This window comes from Ctenopharyngodon idella, chromosome 23, assembly GCF_019924925.1.
Source record: "Ctenopharyngodon idella isolate HZGC_01 chromosome 23, HZGC01, whole genome shotgun sequence".
NCBI classification, from domain to species: Eukaryota; Metazoa; Chordata; class Actinopteri; order Cypriniformes; family Xenocyprididae; genus Ctenopharyngodon; species Ctenopharyngodon idella.
This window is the reverse complement of record NC_067242.1, coordinates 24,998,805-25,025,025: the sequence shown is the minus strand read 5'-3', so window position 1 is coordinate 25,025,025 and position 26,221 is coordinate 24,998,805. Positions and strand designations below refer to the sequence as shown.

General features: G+C 40.1%; 1 protein-coding gene across 3 annotated transcripts in view; it reads right to left on the bottom strand.

Moving 5' to 3' along the window:
- Positions 1 to 26,221, bottom strand: part of dpp6a (dipeptidyl-peptidase 6a) — a 435,379-nt gene that overhangs the window by 314,908 nt on the left and 94,250 nt on the right. The window contains exon 1 of one of the 3 annotated variants that reach the window (XM_051882658.1): positions 12,238 to 12,436. The exons of the other annotated variants lie outside the window; for them this stretch is intronic. Coding sequence (XP_051738618.1) covers positions 12,238 to 12,291 — 54 coding nt within the window. The 5' untranslated portion in view covers positions 12,292 to 12,436. Of the gene's footprint in view, positions 1 to 12,237; positions 12,437 to 26,221 lie in introns of those variants that run through there. 3 annotated transcript variants of the gene reach the window in all.

Genomic DNA, 26,221 nt, shown 5'->3' with positions numbered 1-26,221 from the left:
GTGTACAGGGCTGAGAGGTACCTGCCAGACCCACATACACACACGACCCCAGGCGGTCTGTAAGAGGAGTAAGGACATCTGCTCCATCAAACATAATCAGTCTCTAAGAGATTTGCATATGCAAGAGCTCCTTAAATGATGCATCACTCAGAAACACCTGCAGGGATGAAGTATGCATTTGTGAACGTGTTAAAAACCTTTAACCGGCCCAAAACAGTAGCAGGTTATAATAGGAACAGCGGTGTGAAAGCCTAACTTCCAATAAGAAACACAGAAACAATAAGACACAAACAACAAATTAATTTTAAACCAAAAAATTGACATGTAGGAAAGCCAATACGTTATGTTTACCTGTGACGGTTTATTTGCAGGGTTTGTAAAGAGTGAAATGGATTATTTTTGCCTGTTACACTGTTTTCAACTAAAAAGGGACATTTTTTAACTGTTTTGGCTGTTTCTTTACACAACAATGACATTTTGGGGGCTTGAAACTGCAAACTTTGAAAACGATACCATAAAATATAAAACCGCAGATTTGTGAAGATGGTGTTGTCATGCGCATGTGTATTACATGTTCAGTCTATAGCCGTGTAGTGTTTCTTTACAAAGTGACATCGCCAACTACTGGCCTGGCATGCAAAATACACAGTTGAGATCATCAATGTGAACGGAGATCGTTTTGGCAACGTTGTCATGTGTACGCGAAAAACACAAAGGAAAAACTTTTCTGTTTTTAGTACATTGTTATATTAAACTCCTTGAGTGGATCATTTCGAAGTTAAAGGGATAGATCAAATAAAAGATCAAATAAAAATTCTGTCATCATTTACTCACCCTCGAATTGTTGTTCCAAACCTGTGTAAATTTCTTTCTTCTGCTGAACACAAAAATATATTTTGAAGAATATGGGTAACCAAACAGTTGATGGACCCCATTGACTTCCATAGTATGGAAAAAAAATAAAAATGATTATAAGTCATTGTACAAAAAAAGCCTCAGAAAAGATAATATAGCAGCATTAGAGTGCAGATGCTATCTAATGCAATGACAGGCCTTTTTAAGCATCCAACTATACTTTTAAAACGATTACTAAAAAATGAATCAACACTGTCATCTAGTGGATATATAATGTGCCCTTAATTTGCTAGCAAACTTTATATCCTTACAATCCTCTAATACCACTTTCCTTCAGCTGTCTCCAAAAGTCTGTGCTTAAGCTTTATAAATGAGGTGGTCGAGAAAAACAAGATAGTCAGTGGCTGTTTTACTCCTTGTTTTGAGGGCCAATCATCTCCATCTCACCACCCAGCTTGATCTGCCCGTTCTGGTTGGATTCATCATCCATATCAGACAGTTCTCCTCAGCGTAATAGGCATTAAAGTTGCCCTCCTAATATGACGGATGCTCTCTGGCTGTGAGCAGCATACACTAACTTTTTTCTGGACTGTATCCAGTCACTGTGGCTGAGATGTGTACTGTATAGGGTTTCAGAGTACTGATGTCAAAGAACAAATACCTGAACTGAATACACATTGGGAAGAATTAGAGAGCATGAGAGCATTAGTCAGACAGATGACAGACAGACAGATGGAGAGACAGACAGATGGAGAGACAGACAGACAGACAGACAGACAGACAGATAGATAGATAGATAGATAGATAGATAGATCATAATAAAGAGCCTTTAATGCTGTGACAAGCAGGGCGGGACGAGAGTCGTGGGGGAACGGCGCGAGGCCGGTGGCTTGAGTGATAATGAGTGTCAGCTGCGCACAGCACCGGTCTCGTATCTTTCACGGAGGAACTCCGGAAGCATAAAAGGGGGAGCGATGACAGTGAAGGACGAGAGAGGACCAGGCCTTTCATTATGTTTGTGTGTGCGGCAGTCGTCTGTGAGGGACTGCCGCCATTTTACTTTCATTTTGTATTTGTTTATTTTATATATTAAAGTTGTTAAACGTTCGCCGGTTTCCGCCTCTTTTTTCCCACATCTACTAACCTTGCTATACCTACAAAGCCTAATCAGCATTCAAGCGCACACATAAAGCTTGCCACAGCGCACCGAGAGAAGTAATGATTGTGAATGCTTCGTGGAAAAACAGCAAGGAGACTGCTTTAACATTTTAATAATTAATTGATAAACTAGTGTTTTCTGTATTTTCGGCTGCGGTGATGAAGTCGACAATGCTGACTCGTGATCTCCACAATAGTGGATGTGCCTATATGCACGTTTCATACGGATTACATAGCCTGGGAATATTTGTTTTCCATTTGAATTGGTTCATTTAAAAGTAGACATTTTGCTTTCTATAGATATATTTTACACGTCTGTGAGGTTTACATGGAGTTTCGGTTCTTTCTTTTTTTTGCCGCGTTCAAGTTCACAGAGAGACATGGCAGAAAGCGCACCTTGTTTGCTTTCACTATTTTACACAAGCACAATGTTTAGTTGTTATTGTGAGTGCACACAAATAAAAGTAGACTCTTTACAGATTCAAAAGATGTATTACTCGTATCTGTATGTCCAAAAATGACTGAGTATTTTAAGCGCAAGTGATCGCACCGGCGCCTCCATGTTAGCTGTCATGCTGTTAGTGCGCTACTATTCAGCTTTCACACTACACAAAAACACTTGAATAGCCCACATTTTTAGTGTTAAAGCGAGCAGCCATGTAAAGTTGCTACTACTTACATGTTTGAGATGATAAGCCATATTTGAGGTTGATGAATGAAAGGCGAGCATTTGGATGCCATGCCCGATGTAGTGTAATTACCACATAGACCATCTGCGAACGATACGTGACTTCAGCACTTCTTGTGGATATTTTTTCCTGCAACTAATACAATTTAATTTAAACAATTTAATTGGTCGACTAAGCCTCTTCTCGTAGAATATTAGGGGGCAGCCTAGATAGATAGATAGATAGATAGATAGATAGATAGATAGATAGATTGATTGATTGATTGATTGATAGATAGATTGATTTTGCAGCTCGACAGTCCCAGTCCTCAAATGAACAGTTTGGGCAATCTGTTAGACCTCTGCCCTGTCATGCTGGTTTGGAATAAAATGAGGGTGAGCAAATGGTGTCAGAATTTTCATTTTCAGAATTAAAAAAAAATGTGTTAAATTAACATTCTTTGTAAGAGTCTTGAGGGCAACTGTGGATGTGTCAATACATCATTGATGTTGAATGTGAAGAACAGCAACAGAGGAAGGAAGAGATGCTTGACCTTGTTGATGAAGGGCCTGTACTGAAGAGTGAAGAGAGACAGAATGGATTCTCATGGCTGGAGAGCGGGAGAGATCACAAGAATTTATTCCTTTATATCACATTCCTCAGCCACAATGCTTTGATATACCGCAGCCTTCATATGTGCAAGATCAATATGGCCATTACCTGGATATTTCACATTTCTGTACTTCACAACAAAGGAACAAACTGAATTAGCCCAGACAATCCTCTCTATAATCCAGCTGAGGTGAAGAAGACAGTGTTGGCTTGTAGCAGATGGCTGCCTCACTCTTCTTCACGATATTCTGAACTATTATGACTAGGAGTTGGAGTGATACAACCAAAGGGAAATACCACGGTATGGTCATTTTATATAGCTTTTTCCTGTCCTTTCAATACAGTTCAGAGAGTGCTGATATAAAGTGCAAGAGCACTGTGACGTTTCACTGCCTGTATCATTTTGCTTTGTGTTTGTTGCGTATAGGTTCCAAAGTATGTGAGCAATGTGAGGTAGAGCACTGTAGTTTACAATTATGATGTTATAAGTAACCATTTTCTAGAGATTCAACAGAGAATGGTTTATAGAGTGCGTATGCTACTGACTATTGTTAGATATTTTAGTGAATTAAGAACTTTACAAATTAAACTGTAGTAGTAAGACTAATTATGAAATGTATATGTACATAAAATTAACAGCAGTTTCCACAACACTAATAGCTGTAAAACACCAACAACTTCTATTCCTTTACACACAAATTATGATTACAGGGGCAGATTATTAATGAATAAAGACTATATATTATATATAATACTATGTTATGATCTCAAAACACTTTCACCATAGTGCCTGAATAAAAAACTAATACATTTTGACTTTGCATAACACAACCAGCCTCATATGCATGCCTTTTCTGATGTAGTAAACTTGCTCAGTATCACATCTGAATTGAAATGTAGAACAGTAAGGTATGAGTCCTGTGAAACTCAATGACTTGTAGCAGTGGTTTTCAACCTGTGGGCCGCGGCCCACTAGGGGTCCTCAGTGATCCTCCAGGTGGGCCTGCGAGATAACTTAAAATGAATTTAAATATATTAATATAATTCATTAATTTGATTATTAATACATTACATTAAAAAAAGCGAAATTAAATTAATTAAAAAATACATTTAAAACAAGGCACCCACCTCTCTCGTACGTATTCTGTGATTGTTTTGGTTCAGCCTAGACCGTTTCTCATCATGCTGCTGTGAAATACAGACTGAACGGTGGCTCAAAACGCAAACTCTCTCAGTTGGAAAAAGAAAACCAGTGTTGCTAAAAAGGTTTTGATGGATGACGATTGTAATGAAGGTAAAGACGATTACAGTGACATACAGGAGTCATTCATAAGGCATGCGCGAGTCCGTTATTATGAGCAAACAAACCGCATGTGCGCTCTCGACTCACTGATCAATATAACATCATATTTCTGCATGAACACAGTTCAATATATGGCGTAGTTGTCAAAATTAATGTACTATGAGTGTTTTATAATGGATGCTCACCGAACAAGCATGTTTTGGGGAAGTTTGAGAGGATCAGTGGTTATATGTGTTTAATAATTTTGAATGGATCTGCATAGTATTTAAATTCAGTCCTTTGGTATCTCCCTGTGGTCTTGTTTGGTATGGCAGGTTGACTTGTGCTTATTTGTTCAAGTTACTGTATTACTAGCAGAGTAAGTACTTTTAAGTTGTAAAGAATGTCTGCAAAGTATGTTTGGGGGGGCTTGGCGTAAAAAAAATCACGGCCAGATTTTAAGTTCATCTGTTTCAGATAAAATTAAACATGATTTTAACACCACTTACTGGACATATCACTTCAAAATTGTCACGAGATGTGCAAGAGGCAATGGTATTTAATTTTGTAGAAAGACACAGGCACGTTTTTCCAATGAGCCTGGATTGATAGAACCACCACTTAAAGTCCCCCTGTAGTCAATATTAATTTATATAATTTACACAATTTTATCCCTTAAAACTCATCTTTGATCACCAAAATTACATATTTAATCATTTTTTCCTGTGAAAAAAAAATCGTTATGCCTTAAAATAGCTTGAATGTAACTCTACACCCTTGCCTCATTTAATATACACAGATCACTGATTATGGAAATTAGCCCTGCCTCCACTCGCTCACGCCAGCTCAGAGATCCACTCGGTCAACTTACTGAGGTAAACGCAGCACAATGGTATTGTTCTTTACAACATTGGACACATAACGGTAATTAATATGATTAGCCTTTTGCTTGACCATGTTGTCAAACTGCTAATAATGTGTTGATAATGTTACACAAACCATGTTCCCATTCGCCATGTCAGAGTCAGACACTCCAGCCCTCTTCTAACAATCAGTATCCTTACAAATGCTTTGAACAACTCAGAACGTCAGAGGAGAAAGGCATATAGTTCATCATAACTTTGTAATATACATCATACACCCGCCATATTGCTAAATCTACATGATTTTTTATATCAACAGAAAAATATACCGGGATAACCCGGCTTCTCTCGAGACTCCCCTGCTTGTTCGCTGTTAATGATACGCTAAAGCCCACCGACACGTTGACGTGATTGGTTACAATGAAAATTTTATGTTTATCTGCTTACCCCCAGGGCATCCAAGATGTAGGTGACTTTGTTTCTTCAGTAGGACAAAAATGATGATTTTTAACTCCAACCGTTGCAGTCTGTCAGTTGTATAATGCATGGCAATGGTAACAAAACCTATGAGAGTAAAAAAAAAAACATGCACAGTCAAATCCAAATTAAACCCTGCGGCTCGTGACAACACATTGATGTCCTAAGACACGGAACGATCGGTTTGTGCGAGAAACCGAACAGTATTTATATCATTTTTTACCTCTAATACACCACTATGTCCAACTGCCTTGAGTGCGCGCACGGCATCCGGTGCGTGAGGTGTGTACGCGCTCTGGCGTAGTTTACGCAAGCGCCGGAAGTGATCTCTCGCACGTATACGTCACTCATTGTTTACACAGTGCACAAACATTGTAGGTACGACGGCTAATCAAAATGGTACTTACTTGCACTTATCCGGATTGTTTAAATCGACTTAAAACTAAAAGATTACGTTTCCACGTATTCCCAACTTCTGAGCCTGCTCGCCTGAAGTTATGGTTGATTGCTCTTCGGCTGGATATCAAAACACCCATTAAATGAGTGACGTATACGCGTGAGAGATCACTTCTGGCGCTTGCGTAAACAACGCCAGAGCGCGTACACACCTCACGCATCGGATGCCATGCGCGCACTCAAGGAAGTTAGACATAGTGGTGTATTAGAGGTAAAACATTATATAAATACTGTTCAGTTTCTCGCACAAACCGATCGTTTCGTGTCTTAGGACATCAATGCGTCTTCACAAGCCGCAGGGTTTAATTTGGATTTGTCTGTGCATGTTTTTTTTTTACTCTCATAGATTTTGTTACCATTGCCATGCATTATACGACTGACAGACTGCAACGGTTGGAGTTAAAAATCATCATTTGTGTTATACTGAAGAAACAAAGTCACCTACATCTTGGATGCCCTGGGGGTAAGCAGATAAACGTCAAATTTTCATTTTTGGGTGAACTATCCCTTTAAGGAGAAAATACTTGTGTGCTGACATATGAATTTGCACATGGTTTGTCTTAAAGCATATTAAAACACCACATAGAGATATAAACAACATTAAAAAACTTGATTTTCACCACAGAGGGACTTAAATAACATTAATAACACATTCTTCCACATATTGATTTGTCTGAGACATATTTCACTCTACTTTTCTTTATTTTACTTTGTTTCTCAGTCATAAATAACATAAAGCAGTCCTACCCACTGATAACCACACAAATATATCGCTGTTTTAATGGTGTAGCAGTATAACGGTGTATATACCATTATACTTCCCTGTCTTAGTGTGTGTGAGTGTGTGTATTATGGCTCCGATGGAGGCCCGACTGAATGACAGGGAGAGATTGAGGCTGCTGGAGCTTGACTGTGTTTGTCTAAAACCCAAACGGTGAAATTAATAGGCCCTGTTATTCTCATCCACCTCTCCACCCCTCTGTTCCAGCCTGTCAGAGAAAGACACCAGCGCTGAGTGACAGCTCCATGCACCCAACCCCTTCCCTCTGATCGAGCAGGAAAAACAACAGTCAGAAAAAAAAATATGTTCTGTATTTGTCACGTAGAATGGGACTCTCAAACATGCAGCCAGTATGTAGGGCAAATGGAAACACAATCCTATTAGAAACACATGAGATACAGTCCCATGTAAACACAGAAAGAAAGAAAGAAAGAAAGAAAGAAAGAAAGAAAGAAAGAAAGAAAGAAAGAAAAACATTGATGTCATGGTAATTTCCAGGTACATATTCCAATAATATGATGGATGGATGGATGGATGGACGGATGGACGGATAATAATAATAATTATTATTATTACTTAAAATCATTGTATTATCATAGTAATAAAAAAATATAAAACAAGTGACTAGTTTTTGGTACTTTCTTGTTAGTAAAAGAAAAAGAGTGTAAAATAACAGAGCTGTGTGTGTTGTGATATCTATCATCGCTGTATATATGAGTGTTTGTTTGCAGCACTTCACTGCTGCAGGACTCGACACATCAGTCAGGCTTCTGCCAAACTCCTTTATTACTTGAGTTTCTAGAGCTGCCAGCCATACTGGACACAGCAAAGTTCACCGTTATTATTTGGACCTCCACATGAAAGAGGAATATGGACAAAACAAGAGATGCCACAGAGAGAAAGAAGGCAGTGAAAGGTCTATGAACTCACATATTGACCAACCCGATCTCGAGAAAATATAACTATTTTATGAGTTCGCAATTTTCTAGTAAATTCACACAATTTCATTCATATGCTTCTTATATGTATTAAAACTTATAATAAAACTAAAGCATGAAAGTCTAACTTAACCCTTAAACCTAAACCTCAGTGGGGCATATGAATGAAATCATACTAATTCAACACCAATTCTCCAAATTGTAAAATATTTATAAATTGCTAAGAGAGGGTGTTATCGACTGATATCAGAAAAAAAGCCAGCCTATCACCAATATGGTACCAATACATTGTATTCTATACTCTCTAGGTGGGCAGCTTACAACTTATCAAGTTCTCTCAAGTGCTCAAATGTTCTTTGCATGCATCTTTTGGAGAAAACGCAATCCCATAATGCACTGTTAAGAGAATAGACCATTTGAGAGTAGACATCACAGTTACATCACTACAGTTGCGTGTACATTATGGTGCTAAAAAAAACAGTGGTAACAAATGAAAGAAAAGGGGTGAGATCCACAGAATAAGGGAAAAAAAGGTTGTATTGTACCTTTGGATGTTAGAATCAGAATGCAAAAACAGATGGTTTTCATTTTTATAGAATACTGTCATCGAAGATGCTCTTTTAAGCTAAACGCAGATGTTTATGGTTACAAACCTTTAAAGGTGCGGTAAGTAGATTTTAAAAAATGCTGTTGGACATTGTTGATATTGGAAATCAACCCAAACAAACCCATCCCCTCTCTTCACTGCTCTGCCTCCAAAACTCACTCTCCAATCCTAACCACCCTGCTCCCAGTCGGTCTCGAACCCTGGCCCAAACACTCCTGGCAGGCGAGGCGAGTGCACTAACAATGACGCTAAACACCACATTCTCTAGCGGTCATCAGTGTGCAGTAGTTTACCTGCACAACTCTCACTATCTGGCCACTGTTACACACGCAATGCGAGTGGATGTCTGTTTATCACAGCTGACGCGCAACAAAATGCTTCATGAAAAATAAAGCGCAGGTGATGAACGAACCACAAGGAAGCACAAAAATATGAACATACAGTACACAAGAGTAAATACAAACAAGTGTTCATTATTAGTCGCCAACAGCACAGCACCTCCAGACAATCATGACACCTAAACCCAGTGTTACTCACATGTGAAGCGGAATCAAAGCAGCCTCTGGTCTGTTTTCAGGCATTCCCACTTAGCTCTCTCCAGCACTGGAAAGCTTTTCTAATATTAACGCGGGTCCTAAAGATCTTGCCCAGTCATAAACCTTCATTCCAGTGATATTCTTTGAGCTCTTTTGTATTGTGTCTCATCATCTCTTTTTCTGCAGGTTTTTTTTTTTTTTTTTTTTAAATCTCCCTCTTGCTCGTTCTCTCTCCTCAACCGTCATACGACCCCTAATGCTGATTGGTTACATGTTTGTTGTTGGTGTCGGCCCGACAGTGTTTTTTAAAATCGACTTACCGCACCTTTAAATGGACAGACTGGACTGATGAATAAAGCATTAATTTGATGTAAACAATAGATCTACATAATATTCACATATGCAGTTAACCCTTTCACGCATGAGTTTAAAATATTCTAGCTGACCGTTATTTTAGAACGTTTGCCTTTAATGTTTCCATGGCGATGTGTCATGCTTGTCATGTAACTTGTCATGCTTGTCTTTTTTTATTTAAAATTTTCACAAACTTGCTTACCATGTCATCAACTATCTGATATTTCAATGCTCAAATATGTGTAAATATGTGTGTTTAGTCGTTTAAAATATTATATTATTAATATTATAAATGATATTTATCTTGATCTATAACGTGAGATGGGCGCCGCCATCTTAGTTTGCGCTGCAGCTTGCAGAGTCCTGTCAGATGGATTTACAGCACGTAAATTCATCAGTTTCTCCCAAAATACATGCAAGTAAGTGGCTGGTGAATTGGAAGAATAATAGAATAAACTTTATAGTTACTTAGGCCCACTATGTGTGTCTGATATGAATAAACGTCGGCAAATTATATTTGAATGGATTGTTATTGCTGCTTCCACTGATGTCTGACATTAGTGTGTATTTTACAAACTCTAAATGTATTGTTTTACTGGTGCTTATGTGTATTTAAACATAGAACATTAACACTGCATAGTTATGATATATGAAAAATGCTGAGCACTTCCGTCTCACAGCCAAAGCGCGAAAGCACAGTTTGAATCTGGCAGTTATGTGACGTCACTGAAGGTTCTAAATCCCATATGTGGGACCGTACCACTTCATTTTAATTTGCTGCAGTGGCGACCTTATTCCATATGCCTTTGACTTGAAGGCGATTTTTTTTTATTTATCCATAACGTTTAGTAAGAGAACAAGGAAAGATCAATGCGTTTAATTCAGCATAATTCATTTCTCTGAACAGCTATTTTCATTTTTTTCATTTCATATTCAGTCTGCTGAGAGGTAAAGGTTCAGTTAGTGACAGGACAGCAACAAGCTACAAGTCAATATTGATTTCTCTGAGCAGAATAATGACTTGAAGGGCAGAGGAATCTTCCCTAAAGACAAATGCCTTCCGAAAAGATCTCAGTCTTTTTCTCTCATCTCTGACACTGTATTTGACACCACCTGTCATTTTCCACTGATGAAACATGCATACAATTTTTCTTCTTATACTCTAAGGATTTTACAAGACGTTGAAGGATGTTCTATTAGTCTGAATTCACAGAAAATAAAGACTGTAGACCTAATCTGAAGAAAGAAAGAAAGAAAGAAAGAAAGAAAGAAAGAAAGAAAGAAAGAAAAAGAGTAACATAACTAATATTTGGAGGTTGGGATTGATGTTGAAAACTTTCTGAGACCCCTGATCATCTTTCATAAAGAAGAATGACTCCATTGAGAGAGTACAGGTGAGAGATGGGCTGAAATAGGCGGCATTAGCTGGCAAATGAAACGTCTCAAGCAAAAGGACTGATGTTTCCTACACAGCACAGGTTTGATGGGAAATTCAATACTTTATATCAAAGCTGCCACATCAATATGTTCGTGCCCAGAAATAAAACATTTACACCTCATCTCCTCAATTCAAAGTCCTAGAGTACCTAAAGAATGACCTCCTATAGTTTCCAACTTTACACTAAAAGAAAAAAAAGATAAAGGCATACAGTCAATCCAAAAATTATTCAGACATTTTTGATATATTTTATTAGTGGCTGCAGGACATTATAGTTCATTTATAAGTGAGGATAGCAAAATAAAGTAAACTGTGACATATTATACCCAAAAATTCTTCATACAGTGGACTACCAGTAAAATTGCTACAAATTTGGAACCAAAAATTATCAGACATTTTGACCTGACCATGTGTTATCTGACATAATTAAGATTAATTTTTTCTGACACAGTTTAACTCTGAGACTGTGTCATATTTTATTACCAATTTTTTAAACTATAGTGAAAAAACTGTATTAATGAATGAAATGTTCAAGGTGTCTAAATAAATTTTGGTTTGACTGTATATGATATTTACATAAGATTCAGAAACAATTACATTAACTCCTTTGTATATTGATATTGACTCGCAAATACTCAATTATACTGCCATGTCAGCATAACTCTCTCATTCACCACATGCTGAGTGACCCAAACCCAACATTAATTCTGCTTAATAGGAGCTTGTCACGCTACATTCATATAATTTCATTTAAATTTCATTTCATTTCATTTCATTTGAAAATGTATTACTTTTTTGTGATTTAAAAAACCTCATCTGGAACACATTCATTCTGAGACAAGCATCACAAAGCGCTGCAAATAACACACACACACCAACAAATACACTCTTTACTACTCCAGGATGCTTCCATTAACAGGAAGAGAGCTTTTCTGTCCAAAATCACTGAGAGCAACAGATGAGCATGCCATATATTTTACAAGCTTTGGCAATTCAGCGGCTCGACAAGTGATATTCTGTTTGGGGGGCAGATCTCATAATAACCTTGTGTACAGCAATAACAGTACGATTCCCCTCAGACTTCAGTATTAAATTATGTATTCATTGTCACCGGATGTCTTCTGAAATCCTAATAAGATATAAAGCCCTTGGTAAAGAATTGGTCTCTCTGGAGAGGTAACACAGCACAGCCCATCACTGAAAGTTTCTTACCATGTTAGAAGAGGCAGCCGTATCGATCTGTTGGGTGGCAATTAAGACAGACATGATTGAGATGCCCGTGCCTCTGCCCGTCTCCTGCTGCTGTCTCTCTATCTTTCTCTTCAAGTCTTCAGGAAGTCTGCTGGGGTACGGAGGGAGGGGTTCTATATGTGACTCTGACTCGGGACCCCACGCCAGCTCACCACAAGACACTCTCCAACAAATCAATCGGCTAGTGGCACAACAAGAAGACAGTCTATCTATCCCAGTTTCATACTCTGTGGCTGTCTCGCTCTCCTTCTCATGCTTTCTCGCTCCCTCTCGGTCCCGTCTCGCTCTTTTTGACTCCATCTCCCCCTTCTTTCCCACCCACCCCCATCCACTCACTGAACATGCCTCTTCATGGCTGGAGTGCAACATCAAAATGAAATCAAAACTGATTTTTTTTTTTTTACTTTCCTACAATAATACAAGATAAAGTTCTTACTGAGCAAAATTTATTAGTGTCATGTTATTTCAAAGAAAAATGTTTGTCTTTGTAATCTTTCATCTTGCTCCACCTCTAAAATAACTTTCGACTGACATCACCTGGGTGTAGGCTATTGGTATCAACAGAGAAATAGGCATTTAAACATTTTATTATTTACTATTGGGATTAGGGCTGGACAGTATAGCTAAAAATGTATCTCTATATTTTCCAGAGATACTGATGATGTTCTTGATATTTATGTATTTGTTCTAAAAAAGGATGTGACCAAAATGTACGACATAAAATGCAGTACAACAAATAGTTAATATTCAAAGCGTTTTCATTAAATGTTTTTCATTACATGAAAGAATACTTAATGATTGTCATTTATATACACCAATAAAACAACACATAGTAACAAATGTAAAATTGTAATATATGAAAAATGTATGAGACACCTGTGAACATTGTTGAGTGATGATGCAAAAGAATCACTGATGGTCTGAACGGATTCACAGAAATGAATCAAACGCTCCAACTCTAAAGATGTTTTCACTGCTTATGTTTAAATCAGAGATTTTAAAGGATCTCTGACTATTTTCATATTTATTCTCTGATATTTTCATATTCATAGTCATGATAATGTTATATCAGAAACAAAAACATCACAAACATATTGATATTCAATGCATCACCAACAACGGTGCACTCATATGACTATGAATGGGAGAAAGTGCAACGCATAATATGGCAAAATAAGTCCCGCCTTCTAAATAAAAAGCCAATCAATAAAGTCATCACATCACTCCAGCTGCCTTTAGAAGCTCCGGTTGCTTTAAAAACAGTCAATGTTCTAACACCATGTCTACACCGGATGTGACAGACGTTACAAAGCAACCATTGTAAATACAATTGTTCTTCATGTCAGAAGTGCTTGAAAGTACATGAGAAATAGAATGGAGCATCAGTTGCACCATGCTGCGCCACATCCAGTGTAGACAGAATCACTGATTATAATGGGTTCTACTTGCTTTTGTCTGATGTAGACATGTGTAAGACACACGCTTATGATTGCACATGCGCATTGGCTTTGAGGTTTCCCCATTCAAAGAGTTAGGAGCTGTACTTGCATGACTGAAATAGCCATCTGAGAGGCATTTCAAAGATGGCCGCCGAGTGAAATGACTTGCCTTAAAGGGTTAGTTCACCCAAAAATGAAAATTCTGTCATTAATTACTCAGCGTGTATCAAACTGCCAAAGTCACGTGAACCACTGAAATTTCAAAACGTTTCGAAACATTTATGATGTAACTAAGCCTCGTTTACTGAAATCATGTGACTTTGGCAGTTTGATACATGCTCCGAACCACTGATTTGAAACAAAAGGTTCATAAAGCTTCAAAGCTTCATGAATTAGTGTTTTGAAATTGCCCATCACTAGATATTGTTGAATAAAGTCATTATTTTGTTGAGTTTTTTGCACACAAAGTATTCTCGTTGCTTTATAATGCCATTGTAGTCACATGAACTGTTTTAAATATGTCTGTAGTACCTTTCTGGGAATTTGAAAGTGTTAATTATCTTGCTGTTAATGGAGGCATCACTGAGCCATCAGATTTTATCAAAAATATCTTAATTTGTGTTCCGAAGATGAACGAAGGTCTTACGGGTGTGGAATGACATAAGAGTGAGTAATTAATGACAGAATTTTCATTTTTGGGTGAACTAACCCTTTAAAGGGACTTTGGTATCGCCCCACACTATTTAGTACATGTGAAGATTCTCCTCAAAAGTTTGTGTTGGCGATGTTTCAAATTGTTTAATATTAATTATTCTGTATCCCTCAGAAAATCTGTCACATTACAGATGTAAAATGGGTTGCAAATGCCGTTTCATGTTGACTCACCGCTTCACAGGTTATTTTGATGGCCCAGTGGTTTGGCTGTACCAAAGACTGTATATATACCAATATATACCAAGATGGTTCACTCATATTACTTGGAATGGGAAAAATGGCAATGTGCAATATGGCAGAACAAGTTCTGCCAAAGAGCCAATCGCCAATTTGTAAAGTCATGGCATCACTGTAGTGCCTGTTAGAAGCTCCGGTTCCTATAGAAACAATTAGTGTCTTAAGACTCATGCTTGGGATTATAGCTTCATGTGAAGCTTTATTGCTGATTTAAAATATGTTAATGAAATATGAGTTTGGCAAGCAGTTTGAGACTTCAGGTCAAGTAGATAGGAGCTGGTCTTGCATGCCGGAAATAGATGCCGGAGGCATTGCAAATATGTTCAGCAAGTGAACTGACTTTCCTTAAAAGGGACTTAAGGGTATACTGCAATGTAGAAGCTGTAGGATCCTGCAACATCCAAACAAAAACACACCAGGCAATCAGGAACTTTCTAGCACTGTAAAGTAGTGAAGCACTTGCCTCAATCCCCTCCCAATACTGCTTGAGGGTGCAAGTTGCTGATGTATTTCCATCTGTTCCACTAACATGGAATCAATCTGTTCAGTCGTTGTGAGGCTGGGATCTTTATGTGGCATGTCTAGAGTACCATACCTGCTCCACTAAATGGCACTGGTGCAATCCAATGCAACACTGGTTTATTTATGTACAGCCAAAGTGTCAAAGACATATCCAATGATTTGTTTCCTCAAAGCTGTTCAGCTGACAAGTGTAGTGATCCAGAGTTCCAGTACCATGGCAGAACAAAACCTGGTCGAAGGGAACGTTTTTCGAAAAACTGAAGTCTGACACAATGAGAAGTGTCTGTCGCTGTCAGAATCACTTTAAAACAACATGCAGCACTCCCTCAGAAGACACGGAGAGGTGCTGCTCAAGACATGAGCTTCAGGATAGAGCCTGAAGAGAGATTTCATGGGACTTCACAATATTGACAGTCAATAATGCTCAAATATGAAATCAAACCTTCAGAGCTCTGAATATGCACTTGTTATAAAACAATATGGAGTGTTTCTAATCAAATTCTCAAGTTCAAACTTAAAGTCAACAAATGCATATTGTATTTGAGTCTATTTTTATTTGACCGAAGGAATTTTATGAGAAACATCTTTGATACTACGTATAATGAAACATAACTGAAAACTCAATTAAGTCTCCTCTAATAAAATTTTTCTCATGGGAACCTCTAAGGGAACATTCATTTCCCTCATATCTAGATTTGTCTTAGGTGAACATAAGATTGGTTAGTCATAAATCAATTATGATGCTGAGGGACATGAGCTGAGGTTATGGATCCATCAGAAGGGCTAGTGCACACGTTCACACTGCAAACTCCCAGCAGGTCCATCTGACATAGGTGCAGAGCAAGCATTTTTCACTGCCAAACACACACACAAGCCAGAGTCTTGCAAACAATTACCTATCCGCTCAAACCTGACATGAAGAAGCAATGATAAATCATTGCAGCATACATTGGCATGCAGTAAAGCGTACAGCCTATTACACACTATATATGCTGCATAATGCCTTTTCAATTTTAAAAATATGTCAAGCAGTATGCAGCGTGGAACAATAAAAGTATCAAACAATACTATGCTATATGGTCTTATTACCTTGCATGGTGTCAAATTATTATTTTAGAAATATTCAAATTTGTACTTGCAATCCACATTTGTGTACAAATGTGTTTGGCAGTCTGATGAAATAATGAGATAGCCTGTTAACTGCCAGTCTCTTTTATTCCCATCACATATTTTAGTAATCAAAAATTAAATTGGCCTATCACTTGAAAGCTTAAACACCCAAAATTCATCCTGTGAAGACCGTTTTGTAATTGAACATTGCGTTCAATGGAAATGGTACTTTAAAACCTTTTAGTGGGCACAATTTTTGTGATATCAGCTTCAAATTTGTTTAGACATGATTTTCTAGCAACAAGAGTCCAAATTATTTTGTAAAATGTACATTTTGTATACAAAAAATAATGTTTATTTCAGTACATTTGCTTTACAGTGAACATTCTATGACATTTTGTACACATTTATTTTTTGATGCTGAGTGCCTTCTTTAAAAAGAGACCTTAGGACTGTTTTTCAAAGCATTCAAGAATTGCAACCATTTAAGTTCAGATCTATGCTCAAAAAGGAGGGTGACAGTAAACAGGTTAAGTAAGTATGAGGTGAGAGGGAAAATATGAGGTGGGAGAGAAAAACTATATTCCAATGGTTTTGAGAGTGAGAAGAAGAAAACAATGCTTTTGTGAGAGATTGCAAAAGTTTTGTGAGCTAATTTAACCAACCTGTCTGTAATTCTGAACACCTTGGTAAGATTGTTTGGGTGTGTTTGGTTAGGATCAGGGCTTGACATTAACACCCGCCAACCCACCAAATGCGGGTGGATTTCAGCAGTTGCGATGCAGTGTTGTCAAAAATATTTCGATACATATCAATACCGACATATCTGAAACGCTTCCAATACTAATTTTTCACAGAATACATACATGATACCAGCTGCACTTTCTCGCTCTCTCATCTCTCTGACAGCAAGTTGACACATAAACCCGCCTCCCCTCACTTATTTCATTTGTTCCAGATGAATATTGTTGCTGTTACAGGACTTGAATTTTGGCGTAGGATTGCACATATTGCACATAATTTTACTCATTCCTGCAGCTTTTGTGCTCATACCCAAAGTACGCACACATAAAGCCGCCTTTCAGTACTAAATTTAGTTTATTTTCACTGCTTATAGCACTTAAACAGTCAAATACACACAAAATAATGTCAAAATGCCAGTCTAGTTATGTTTTAAGTGAATGTGAACAGTTGAGAAAGAAAATGCATGTGTAACAGTATAATGGATCCGTGCATCAGGTTTTAAAGTGACAGCAGCCTAATATACCTGCTTTCGAAATTATGAGATAATATTAAAAATATCTATATGGCAGTTTTTCTCCATGGTATTGTTGTCCAAATTGTGGCCAGTGAAAATGCTGTGGCTATTAACTTTGAAAAACCACTAGCCCTGGTGGCTGGTGAGCAAAAAGGTTGATGTCAAGCCCTGGTTAGGATTAACTAAGCTCAGCAGGATACTGGCTCTGCAAGAATGGAGTTAAATTTTGTAAAGGAGAGATGTGTTGTTACTTTTCACAGTGATTTGACTTACGTTTTTCAACTGGTGAGCGATAATATATGCAGAAAAAGTCCATTGACATTGAAGGAGGGACCTGAGCCTGAGCCATTTCTAGACACCAGACTATTACAGAGAGTTGGTTTCTTTTGACAATCACTTACAAACCAACTCAAACATCCTAGCAGCCACATAGAAACACCATAGCAACCCCACAGAACACCTTAGCAACTGTATCTCAACTATAGTTGTGGTAAATGCAGGTACTCCATGTGCACAGTATGCACCCTGCATTTTACTGTTTCAAAACTGGTATGTAATATGCCATTCTAAATATTCCCCATGACGCCTCTCTAAAAAATAAAAGTCATTTTTTTTATCACGCATGGTTTGCTTTTCATAAATGTAATAAAAAAAACAACTGAATCAAAAGCAACTGATGTAGCAATGAGGGGTGCTTGCAGCTGAGGATGCTGCCTCCAAAACGAGACAATTCAAGAGTCCCCCATGATGAGTTTATTTCATTATTGAACAATGCCTCCCCAATTCCCCACTTCATGAAGGAGGGATGAATTAAAAAATGAGCAGGCTCCCAGAGGCCTGCAATAGCGCTGTCATCTAGCTGAGATTTGCCTCAAGCAAGATAAAATGACTGCGTATCCGTCACTCCACATCAGTTCAGAGTACTCGACACAGACCAGAACCATCTCAGTGATGGAAACAGAGCGGGCTGAAATTCATGCAAATTGTGTTTGTTTGTTTGTGTTTATTTCATCGAGCGTCTGTGGATTTGCTGTCTGTCTTTTTTTTATTTTTTTTATTAAATGAACACACAAAAGTTTTATGTTTCATTACAACTACTTTATAGACTACAGCACATATGGCTGAATACAGCTGATGATTTTTATAATTGGTGGGAATGGCATTATCATTCTTGACAGAATTTTATGTTTCGTTCATTTTTCATGAAGGGAAACAGACGTACATTTTAAATGTGTTGTCATGAAATAAGTTATGCTCATGAATATTAATTAGATTATGCACAAATAATTTAAAACGATCTTTTATTGTTTTAATAAATTATTAGCCTGTGACATTGTTGAGGAGAACAGTAGAAGAGTATTTGCTTATTTGCATGTCTGAGCAGAAATGTAACCAATATTAGACATGTCCAAAAATCATTTAAATTACAATTTTAATAGCATACTGACTGGCCATTTTTCAACATATAACGAGTCATTAACTCGTTAGTCAGTGATTGAAGGGAGCAATACTTCTTGCTGACCCATTCAAGTAAATCAAATGAACACGCAACATTTAGTTTCATAACTTAATTCCAACTTCTGCCACTATCTGTCATCATGGTATACTGTAAGTTTATAAAGGTTAAAAATAAAATGAAATCAAATTTGACCATTCTTATTTTTTTTATGAAACGTTGAAGTATTTATTATAAATGATTTATCTGTGCACATCATTATTTTATTAAAATGCATGTTCCCTCATTATCTTTAATCAAAATAACTTCCCTTCCCTCTTGCAGCGACATCTCTTTTCTCTTATGACGCGTATTTCGGCGTGAGGGCGGGACAACCAGAGAAGAAAAGACTACCGCAACTTAAAATAAATAAAGATTCTCTTTTCCAATTTTCCTGATATAACTTTTTATATTTTAATAAACCAAAAGCGTGGTTGTATATCAAGAGACTGTGACATTTCTTTGCAGTTTTGGTAGTGATTTTACTGAAATGAATAGTGAGCTGGTACAGCTGTGAAAAAGTAATAGATCAGAGTGTGAGTCTGTATGCTTTGCCTTCACCCACTGATAACAGTTGCAATGAGTGCTCAAAATAACATATTAAATATTAACAAATTGCATGACTGGATCGCTAGTCATTATAGCACAAAAAACAAAATGAAAACTCCCACTCACAATTGGAGAACATTCTTCTGAACGTTTCCCTTTTCACAGCCTGTTTCATACATTGGTTTTTTTAGACATTGAGGGCAAAATATGCTTAAATGTGCATATCTGTTAAAAGCTTTTGTCAACTTTCAGAAGTAGGGATGCCAGAAGTATCGCTACTCTATTTTTTTTTTTGTTTTTTTTTTGGATAATATAATATTACCACTTAAGTACTTACTTATGCCTTTCACCTTTGCCAGGGTATGGGCTGACCACTAGTAATTTAATTTTTTCATATGGTATGTGATCGCATTGTATTTGAAATGTTTCCCTAAATACCTGATCCTGCTGTTAGGCCGTGTTTTATAAACTGTATTCACTTTATGTAAGTCCAATTCAGAATCAATATCTCAGAGGGTCACCCACATAAAGAATCAACCGGTTAGTTCATTGCTCTGCAATTACTTATCACAATATAGTTAATTATATTGTTTTATTGCTAACACTTTAGTATAGGGAACACATATAAACCATTAACTATGACTTTTCCCTCAATAAACTCTTAATTTACTGCTTATTAATAGTTAGTAAGGTAGTTGTTAAGTTTAGGTATTGGGTAGGATTAAGAATGTAGAATAAGGTCATGCAGAATAAGGCATTAATATGTGCTTAATAAGTACTAATAAATAGCCAACATTCTATTAATATGCATGCTAATAAGCAACTAGTTAGAAGACCCTAAAATAAGGTGTTCTCGTTTTTTTTTAATTAAAAATTACAAACAAAAGACAAATACAACAGAACAAAGACACAACTGAAATAAAGAGATTTTCAGGTAGGCCTATCTAATTGTAGTATTCAAGACCAGATGAGACGTGACAAAATTCAATACCATATTTTCATGGTCTTGGACTTGTGTGCATATGATCTGCTCTGTGTTATCGTGTCTCTGGACGGAGGGTCATGTGACACTTATGTGAAAACAGGCTTTATTTGCACCAAAGGAAATCATATTCATCGATTACAATGCTTCCATTCAAAGCTGTGAATTTAACTTATGCACAAAATTGGATTATCCCATAAAACATTTTGCACCATTTCCATCCCATGTGTTTGAGAGAACAAAATCGTCACTTCCTGGGAAAATATCTGTAATAAAAATGGAAGTTGGCTCTTTTTTCCTACATCATAAATGACTTGCATCTCAGAGCACGCAGACAGAACACAATACACGCTGTCATGTTATCTTGCATTCAGATGCCTAGTGAATGCAGTCATATGAGATGCTTCTGGGAGGGAATTAAACCAAATCATTTTGATGACAGACTTTGGCTCAGGTATTTCAGAATGATCAACCAACATTTGAGATGCTGTGCAATGAAATTGGTCAGCTGGTTAGTCCAGTTATCCAATTACATCCACTGTTTAACTTTTGGTTGAACCATTTTTAAATGACGTTGGAAAACATTGCATCATAATCGCTGCATGTTTGGATCCCGGAAGTCCTATAGCTTTAGCCAAACAGCATTTCACAAGTACACCCTTACATATAATCAGACATAGTAAAAAGTATGCATATTTGGCTGGCTGTCCGAGGGGAGGGCTCCTTGAAATCTGGCCTGAACCCAGAGTACTCCTCCCTTCCCTGGTTGGGATAGGAAATAGTTAAGAGTAAGGAGTTGGGGTGGTGGAGGGATACTGGAAAACTGTTGTGGAATAGAGGTAAGTTGTCTATATATACACCTCCTCTCGTGCTAATTACATTGATTATTTGAAGGTACTCCTTCCGAACTTTGTTAATAAAGTATCATGTCATGTTGTCACGGTTCATGGATTCACTTACTCACCCTCGTGTGTTGTTGTGTGTGTGTGTGTGTGTGTGTGTGTGTGTGTGTGTGTGTTGGGTGTGAGTGAATGATTGTGTGGGCGTTTCCCATTATGGTCTGATTGCGATCTGTTGCCAGCCGTGTCTTGTTAGTGGTTGTTATATATTGTGCATGTCTTTATGTGTCTTTGTCAGTTCGTTGCAGGCTGTTCCCGGTGTCGTGTTCTCTGTGTGTTTCTTCCTGGTTTTTGGATTCTGGACTTTCGTCGGGTGCCCTGTTTTCTGGGTTGGATTATCCTTGTTCTCTGATACCCGCTGTAGCCCTGCGCCACCCAGTGCCTCGCCACTCTGCACGCCACAGCCTCTGCCTCGACTGACCCTTGGAGTGAAGTTATTGTACAGCATTTTTCCTGTCAATAAATATTGTTATTCTTGCACTTGGATCCTCTGTCTGTGTTCATTCCCTGACAGAACGAACTGACCACTTATGGATCCAGCAAGGTCGTCGGATCTTCAGGAGTATTTGAGCAGGAGTGCTCAACGGATGGATCATCAGGACGAGCAAGTGGTGGCCACTGCTCGTGCCGTTCAGGCGTTGGTGGCGCAGGTGGCTGAGTTATCTACCCAGGTTCAACATCTTTCATCTCCCACTGCGCCAGCTCCACCGTCTGTTCCCCACCCATCCGCCAACGTCAGCAGTCAACAAGAGCCGCGTATTCCTGCACCAGAGAGGTATGCTGGAGAACCAGATGTTTGTAGAGCCTTTCTAACGAAGTGCTCTATTTATTTCTCTTTGCAACCTAACACGTTTTCTTCTGAGGAATCTAAAGTCGCGTTGGTCATGACGCTTCTGACGGGACGCGCAGCGTTGTGGGGAACAGCGGTGTGGGAGAACAAACATCAGTGCTGCTCCTCATTCCACACCCTGTCGCAGGAGATGAGACGGGTCTTCGACCGTTCGGTGGCGGGACGGGAGGCCGCGCGCAAACTCGCGGATCTGCGGCAGGGAATCCAACCAGTGTCTGATTACGCCATCAAATTCCGCACCCTGGCAGCGGAATGCAAGTGGAACGAGGAGGCGCAGTGGGATATGTTCCTGCATGGGTTGGCCGACCGTGTTCAGCAGGAGATTTACCAGCTGGATCTACCCACCAGTCTCGACGGTCTCATTGAGCTCGCGCTGCGGGTGGACGCTCGCTTGCAAGAACGCGCGGCGCGTAAGAGGCCCGTAGCGCGCTTCGAGGAAATGGAGGAGAGCGGTGCCAGCGGAGTTAACACGGTCGGTCCCCCGTTCGATCCTGAACCCATGCAGGTGGGTAGAGCTCGGCTCTCCCGGGAGGAGAGATTACACCGGAGAGAGATGGGACTGTGTTTGTACTGTGGAGGGGCGGGGCATTTTCTTAGGGAGTGTCCCGTAAAAGGCAGAGCCCGACAGTAGTACCGAGGTTATTGTCGGGTGGTCTTTCCTTGGATAAATCCTCATCTGCGACACTCCTCCCGGTGAGACTACAGTGGGTATCGGGGCATCACACCTGCCAGGCTCTGGTCGACTCGGGGGCGGAGGGCAGCATCATGGACTATGATCTGGTCACGCGTTTGCACATACCCATTCACCCTTTGGAACATGCCATAACTGTCATCGCCCTTAATGGACAGAAGCTACCCACCATCACACACGCCACGGAGCCCTTAACCGTCATCACTTCCGGTAATCACACTGAACAGTTGCCATTTTTTATTTCTAGATCTACTACTCATCCGGTCGTCTTGGGTCATCCGTGGTTGCTCAAACACAAGCCCAGGATCGAGTGGGGTCAGGGGTCCGTGGCAGAATGGAGCAACCAGTGTCATGCGTCTTGTTTGTTGTCTGCCTGTTCTTCTGTGTCTCGTTCTGTGTTACAGGAGTCGTCGGTGAATCTGTCAAACGTGCCAGAGGAGTACCTTGACCTGAAGGAAGTGTTCAGTAAGTCCCGGGCTGCTTCTCTTCCTCCGCATCGTCCCTACGACTGTGCCATAGACTTAGTACCAGGGTCTTCTCCGCCTAAAGGCAAGTTATATTCACTTTCTAATCCTGAAAGGGAGGTCATGGAGAAATACATTTCTGATTCTCTGGCAGCTGGGATCATCCGCCCTTCCTCGTCTCCCGCGGGGGCGGGTTTTTTTTTCGTGGGTAAGAAGGACGGGTCGCTGCGGCCGTGCATTGATTACAGAGGACTGAACAACATCACGGTAAAGAATACTTATCCTTTGCCGTTGATGTCTTCTGCCTTTGAACGGCTGCAGGGCGCGTCTCTTTTCACGAAATTGGACCTGCGCAACGCTTATCATTTGGTTCGCATTAGGGAGGGGGATGAGTGGAAGACGGCATTTAACACCCCTAGAGGGCACTTTGAATACTTGGTTATGCCGTTCGGCCTTTCCAACTCGCCCGCCGTGTTTCAAGCACTCGTTAATGACGTGTTGAGAGACATGATCGATCAGTTCATTTATGTCTACCTGGACGACATATTGATATTTTCTTCTTCTCTCCAGGAACATGTGCAACACGTCAGACGAGTGCTCCAGAGGCTGCTAGAGAATGGGCTTTTTGTCAAGGCGGAGAAGTGCGTTTTTCATGCACAGTCAGTTCCATTTTTAGGGTATATCGTGTCGTCTGAGGGGGTGCGCATGGATCCTGACAAGGTTAAGGCTGTGGTGGATTGGCCAATCCCAGATTCCCGTAAGGCCCTGCAGAGGTTTTTGGGATTCGCCAATTTTTACCGGCGTTTTATTCGCAACTTCAGCCAACTAGCCGCTCCTCTGACCGCCTTAACCTCCACCGCAACGGCGTTCAGGTGGTCTAATACAGCTGAGGCTGCATTTTCCAATCTGAAGAGCCGCTTTGTTTCGGCTCCCATTCTTGTCGCCCCTGATCCTTCACGTCAGTTTGTGGTGGAGGTTGATGCTTCAGAGGTGGGGGTAGGGGCAGTTCTTTCCCAGCGCGCCGCCACGGACGATAAGATGCATCCTTGCGCGTTTTTTTCTCATCGCTTATCCGCCGCCGAACGGAATTACGACATTGGTAACAGGGAGCTGCTGGCGGTCAAATTAGCTTTGGAAGAATGGCGTCACTGGTTGGAGGGGTCGGGGGTACCTTTCATCGTCTGGACCGATCATAAGAATTTAGAATACATCAGATCCGCTAAAAGACTAAACTCTAGGCAGGCTCGGTGGGCTCTGTTTTTCGGTCGTTTCGATTTTTCTCTATCATATCGTCCCGGGTCTAAGAACATCAAGCCCGATGCTTTATCTCGTATTTTTGATCGTTCCGAGCGCCCGTCCACTCCCGAGTGTATTTTACCTGAGAGACTCATTGTCTCTTCACTCACATGGGAGGTCGAGTCGAAGGTCCACACGGCCTTAGAAGGGGTAACGCCTCCGCCCGGGTGCCCACCGAGTCGATTATTTGTACCTAAGAGGTTACGTCCAGACGTTATCCGATGGGGCCATGATTCCAATCTGGCTTGTCATCCAGGGGTTAGTCGTACCATGTTTTTGGTTAAGCAACGATTCTGGTGGCCCTGCATGGCTCGCGATGTTCGCAATTTTGTTTTGGCTTGCTCTGTCTGCGCTCGTGGTAAGATTTCTAATCGTTCCCCAGATGGGCTTCTTCAACCGCTGTCTGTCCCTTCAAGACCCTGGTCCCACATAGCGCTAGATTTCGTAACAGGCCTCCCTCCTTCACAGGGCAATACGGTGATTTTGACCGTAGTGGACCGGTTCTCGAAGGCGGCACATTTCATCCCCTTGCCCAAATTACCCTCTGCCAAGAAGACAGCGGTTACTGTCATTAATCACGTCTTTCGTATTCATGGCCTCCCGGTAGACGTGGTTTCTGACAGGGGATCCCAGTTTACCTCCAGATTCTGGAAGGAGTTTTGCAGATTACTGGGAGCGACTGTTAGTTTGTCATCTGGGTTCCATCCCCAGAGTAACGGGCAAGCTGAGAGAGCCAACCAGGATTTGGGGAGAACGTTGCGATGTCGGGTAGCTCAGAATCCTTCATCCTGGAGTCAGCAGCTTCCTTGGGTGGAGTACGCGCACAACTCGTTACCAGTGTCGGCTACGGGCCTGTCGCCTTTCCAGTGTAGTCTAGGTTACCAGCCACCTATCTTTCCTAGTCTGGAATCCGAAGTCGCGGTCCCCTCCGCTCACGCCTTCGTCCAGAGGTGTCGTCACACGTGGAGAAGAGCCCGAGAGACTCTTATTCAGGTGGGAGCGCGCACCAAGGCCCAGGCCGATCGCCACCGGCTGAAGCCTCCCGTATACGTCGTCGGACAAAAAGTGTGGCTTTCTTCCAGGAACATTCCGCTCCGCTCCGTATGTAATAAGTTGGCACCTAAATTCATTGGCCCGTTTACTGTCACCAAGATTCTTAGTCCGGTGACAGTCCGCCTCAAATTCCCCCCAGCGTACCGTAGAATTCACCCCGTATTCCACGTATCTAAAATCAAACCTGTTTTTCATGCTAACATTAATCCGCCGGTTCCGGTTCCCCCCCCGCCGCGTCTCGTAGATGGGGAACCCGTTTATTCGGTTCGTCGTATTTTGGACGCTAGGCGAAGGGGACGCGGATTCCAGTACTTGGTGGACTGGGAGGGTTACGGTCCGGAGGAGAGGAGTTGGGTTCCTGCCAGGGACATCCTGGATCACTCTCT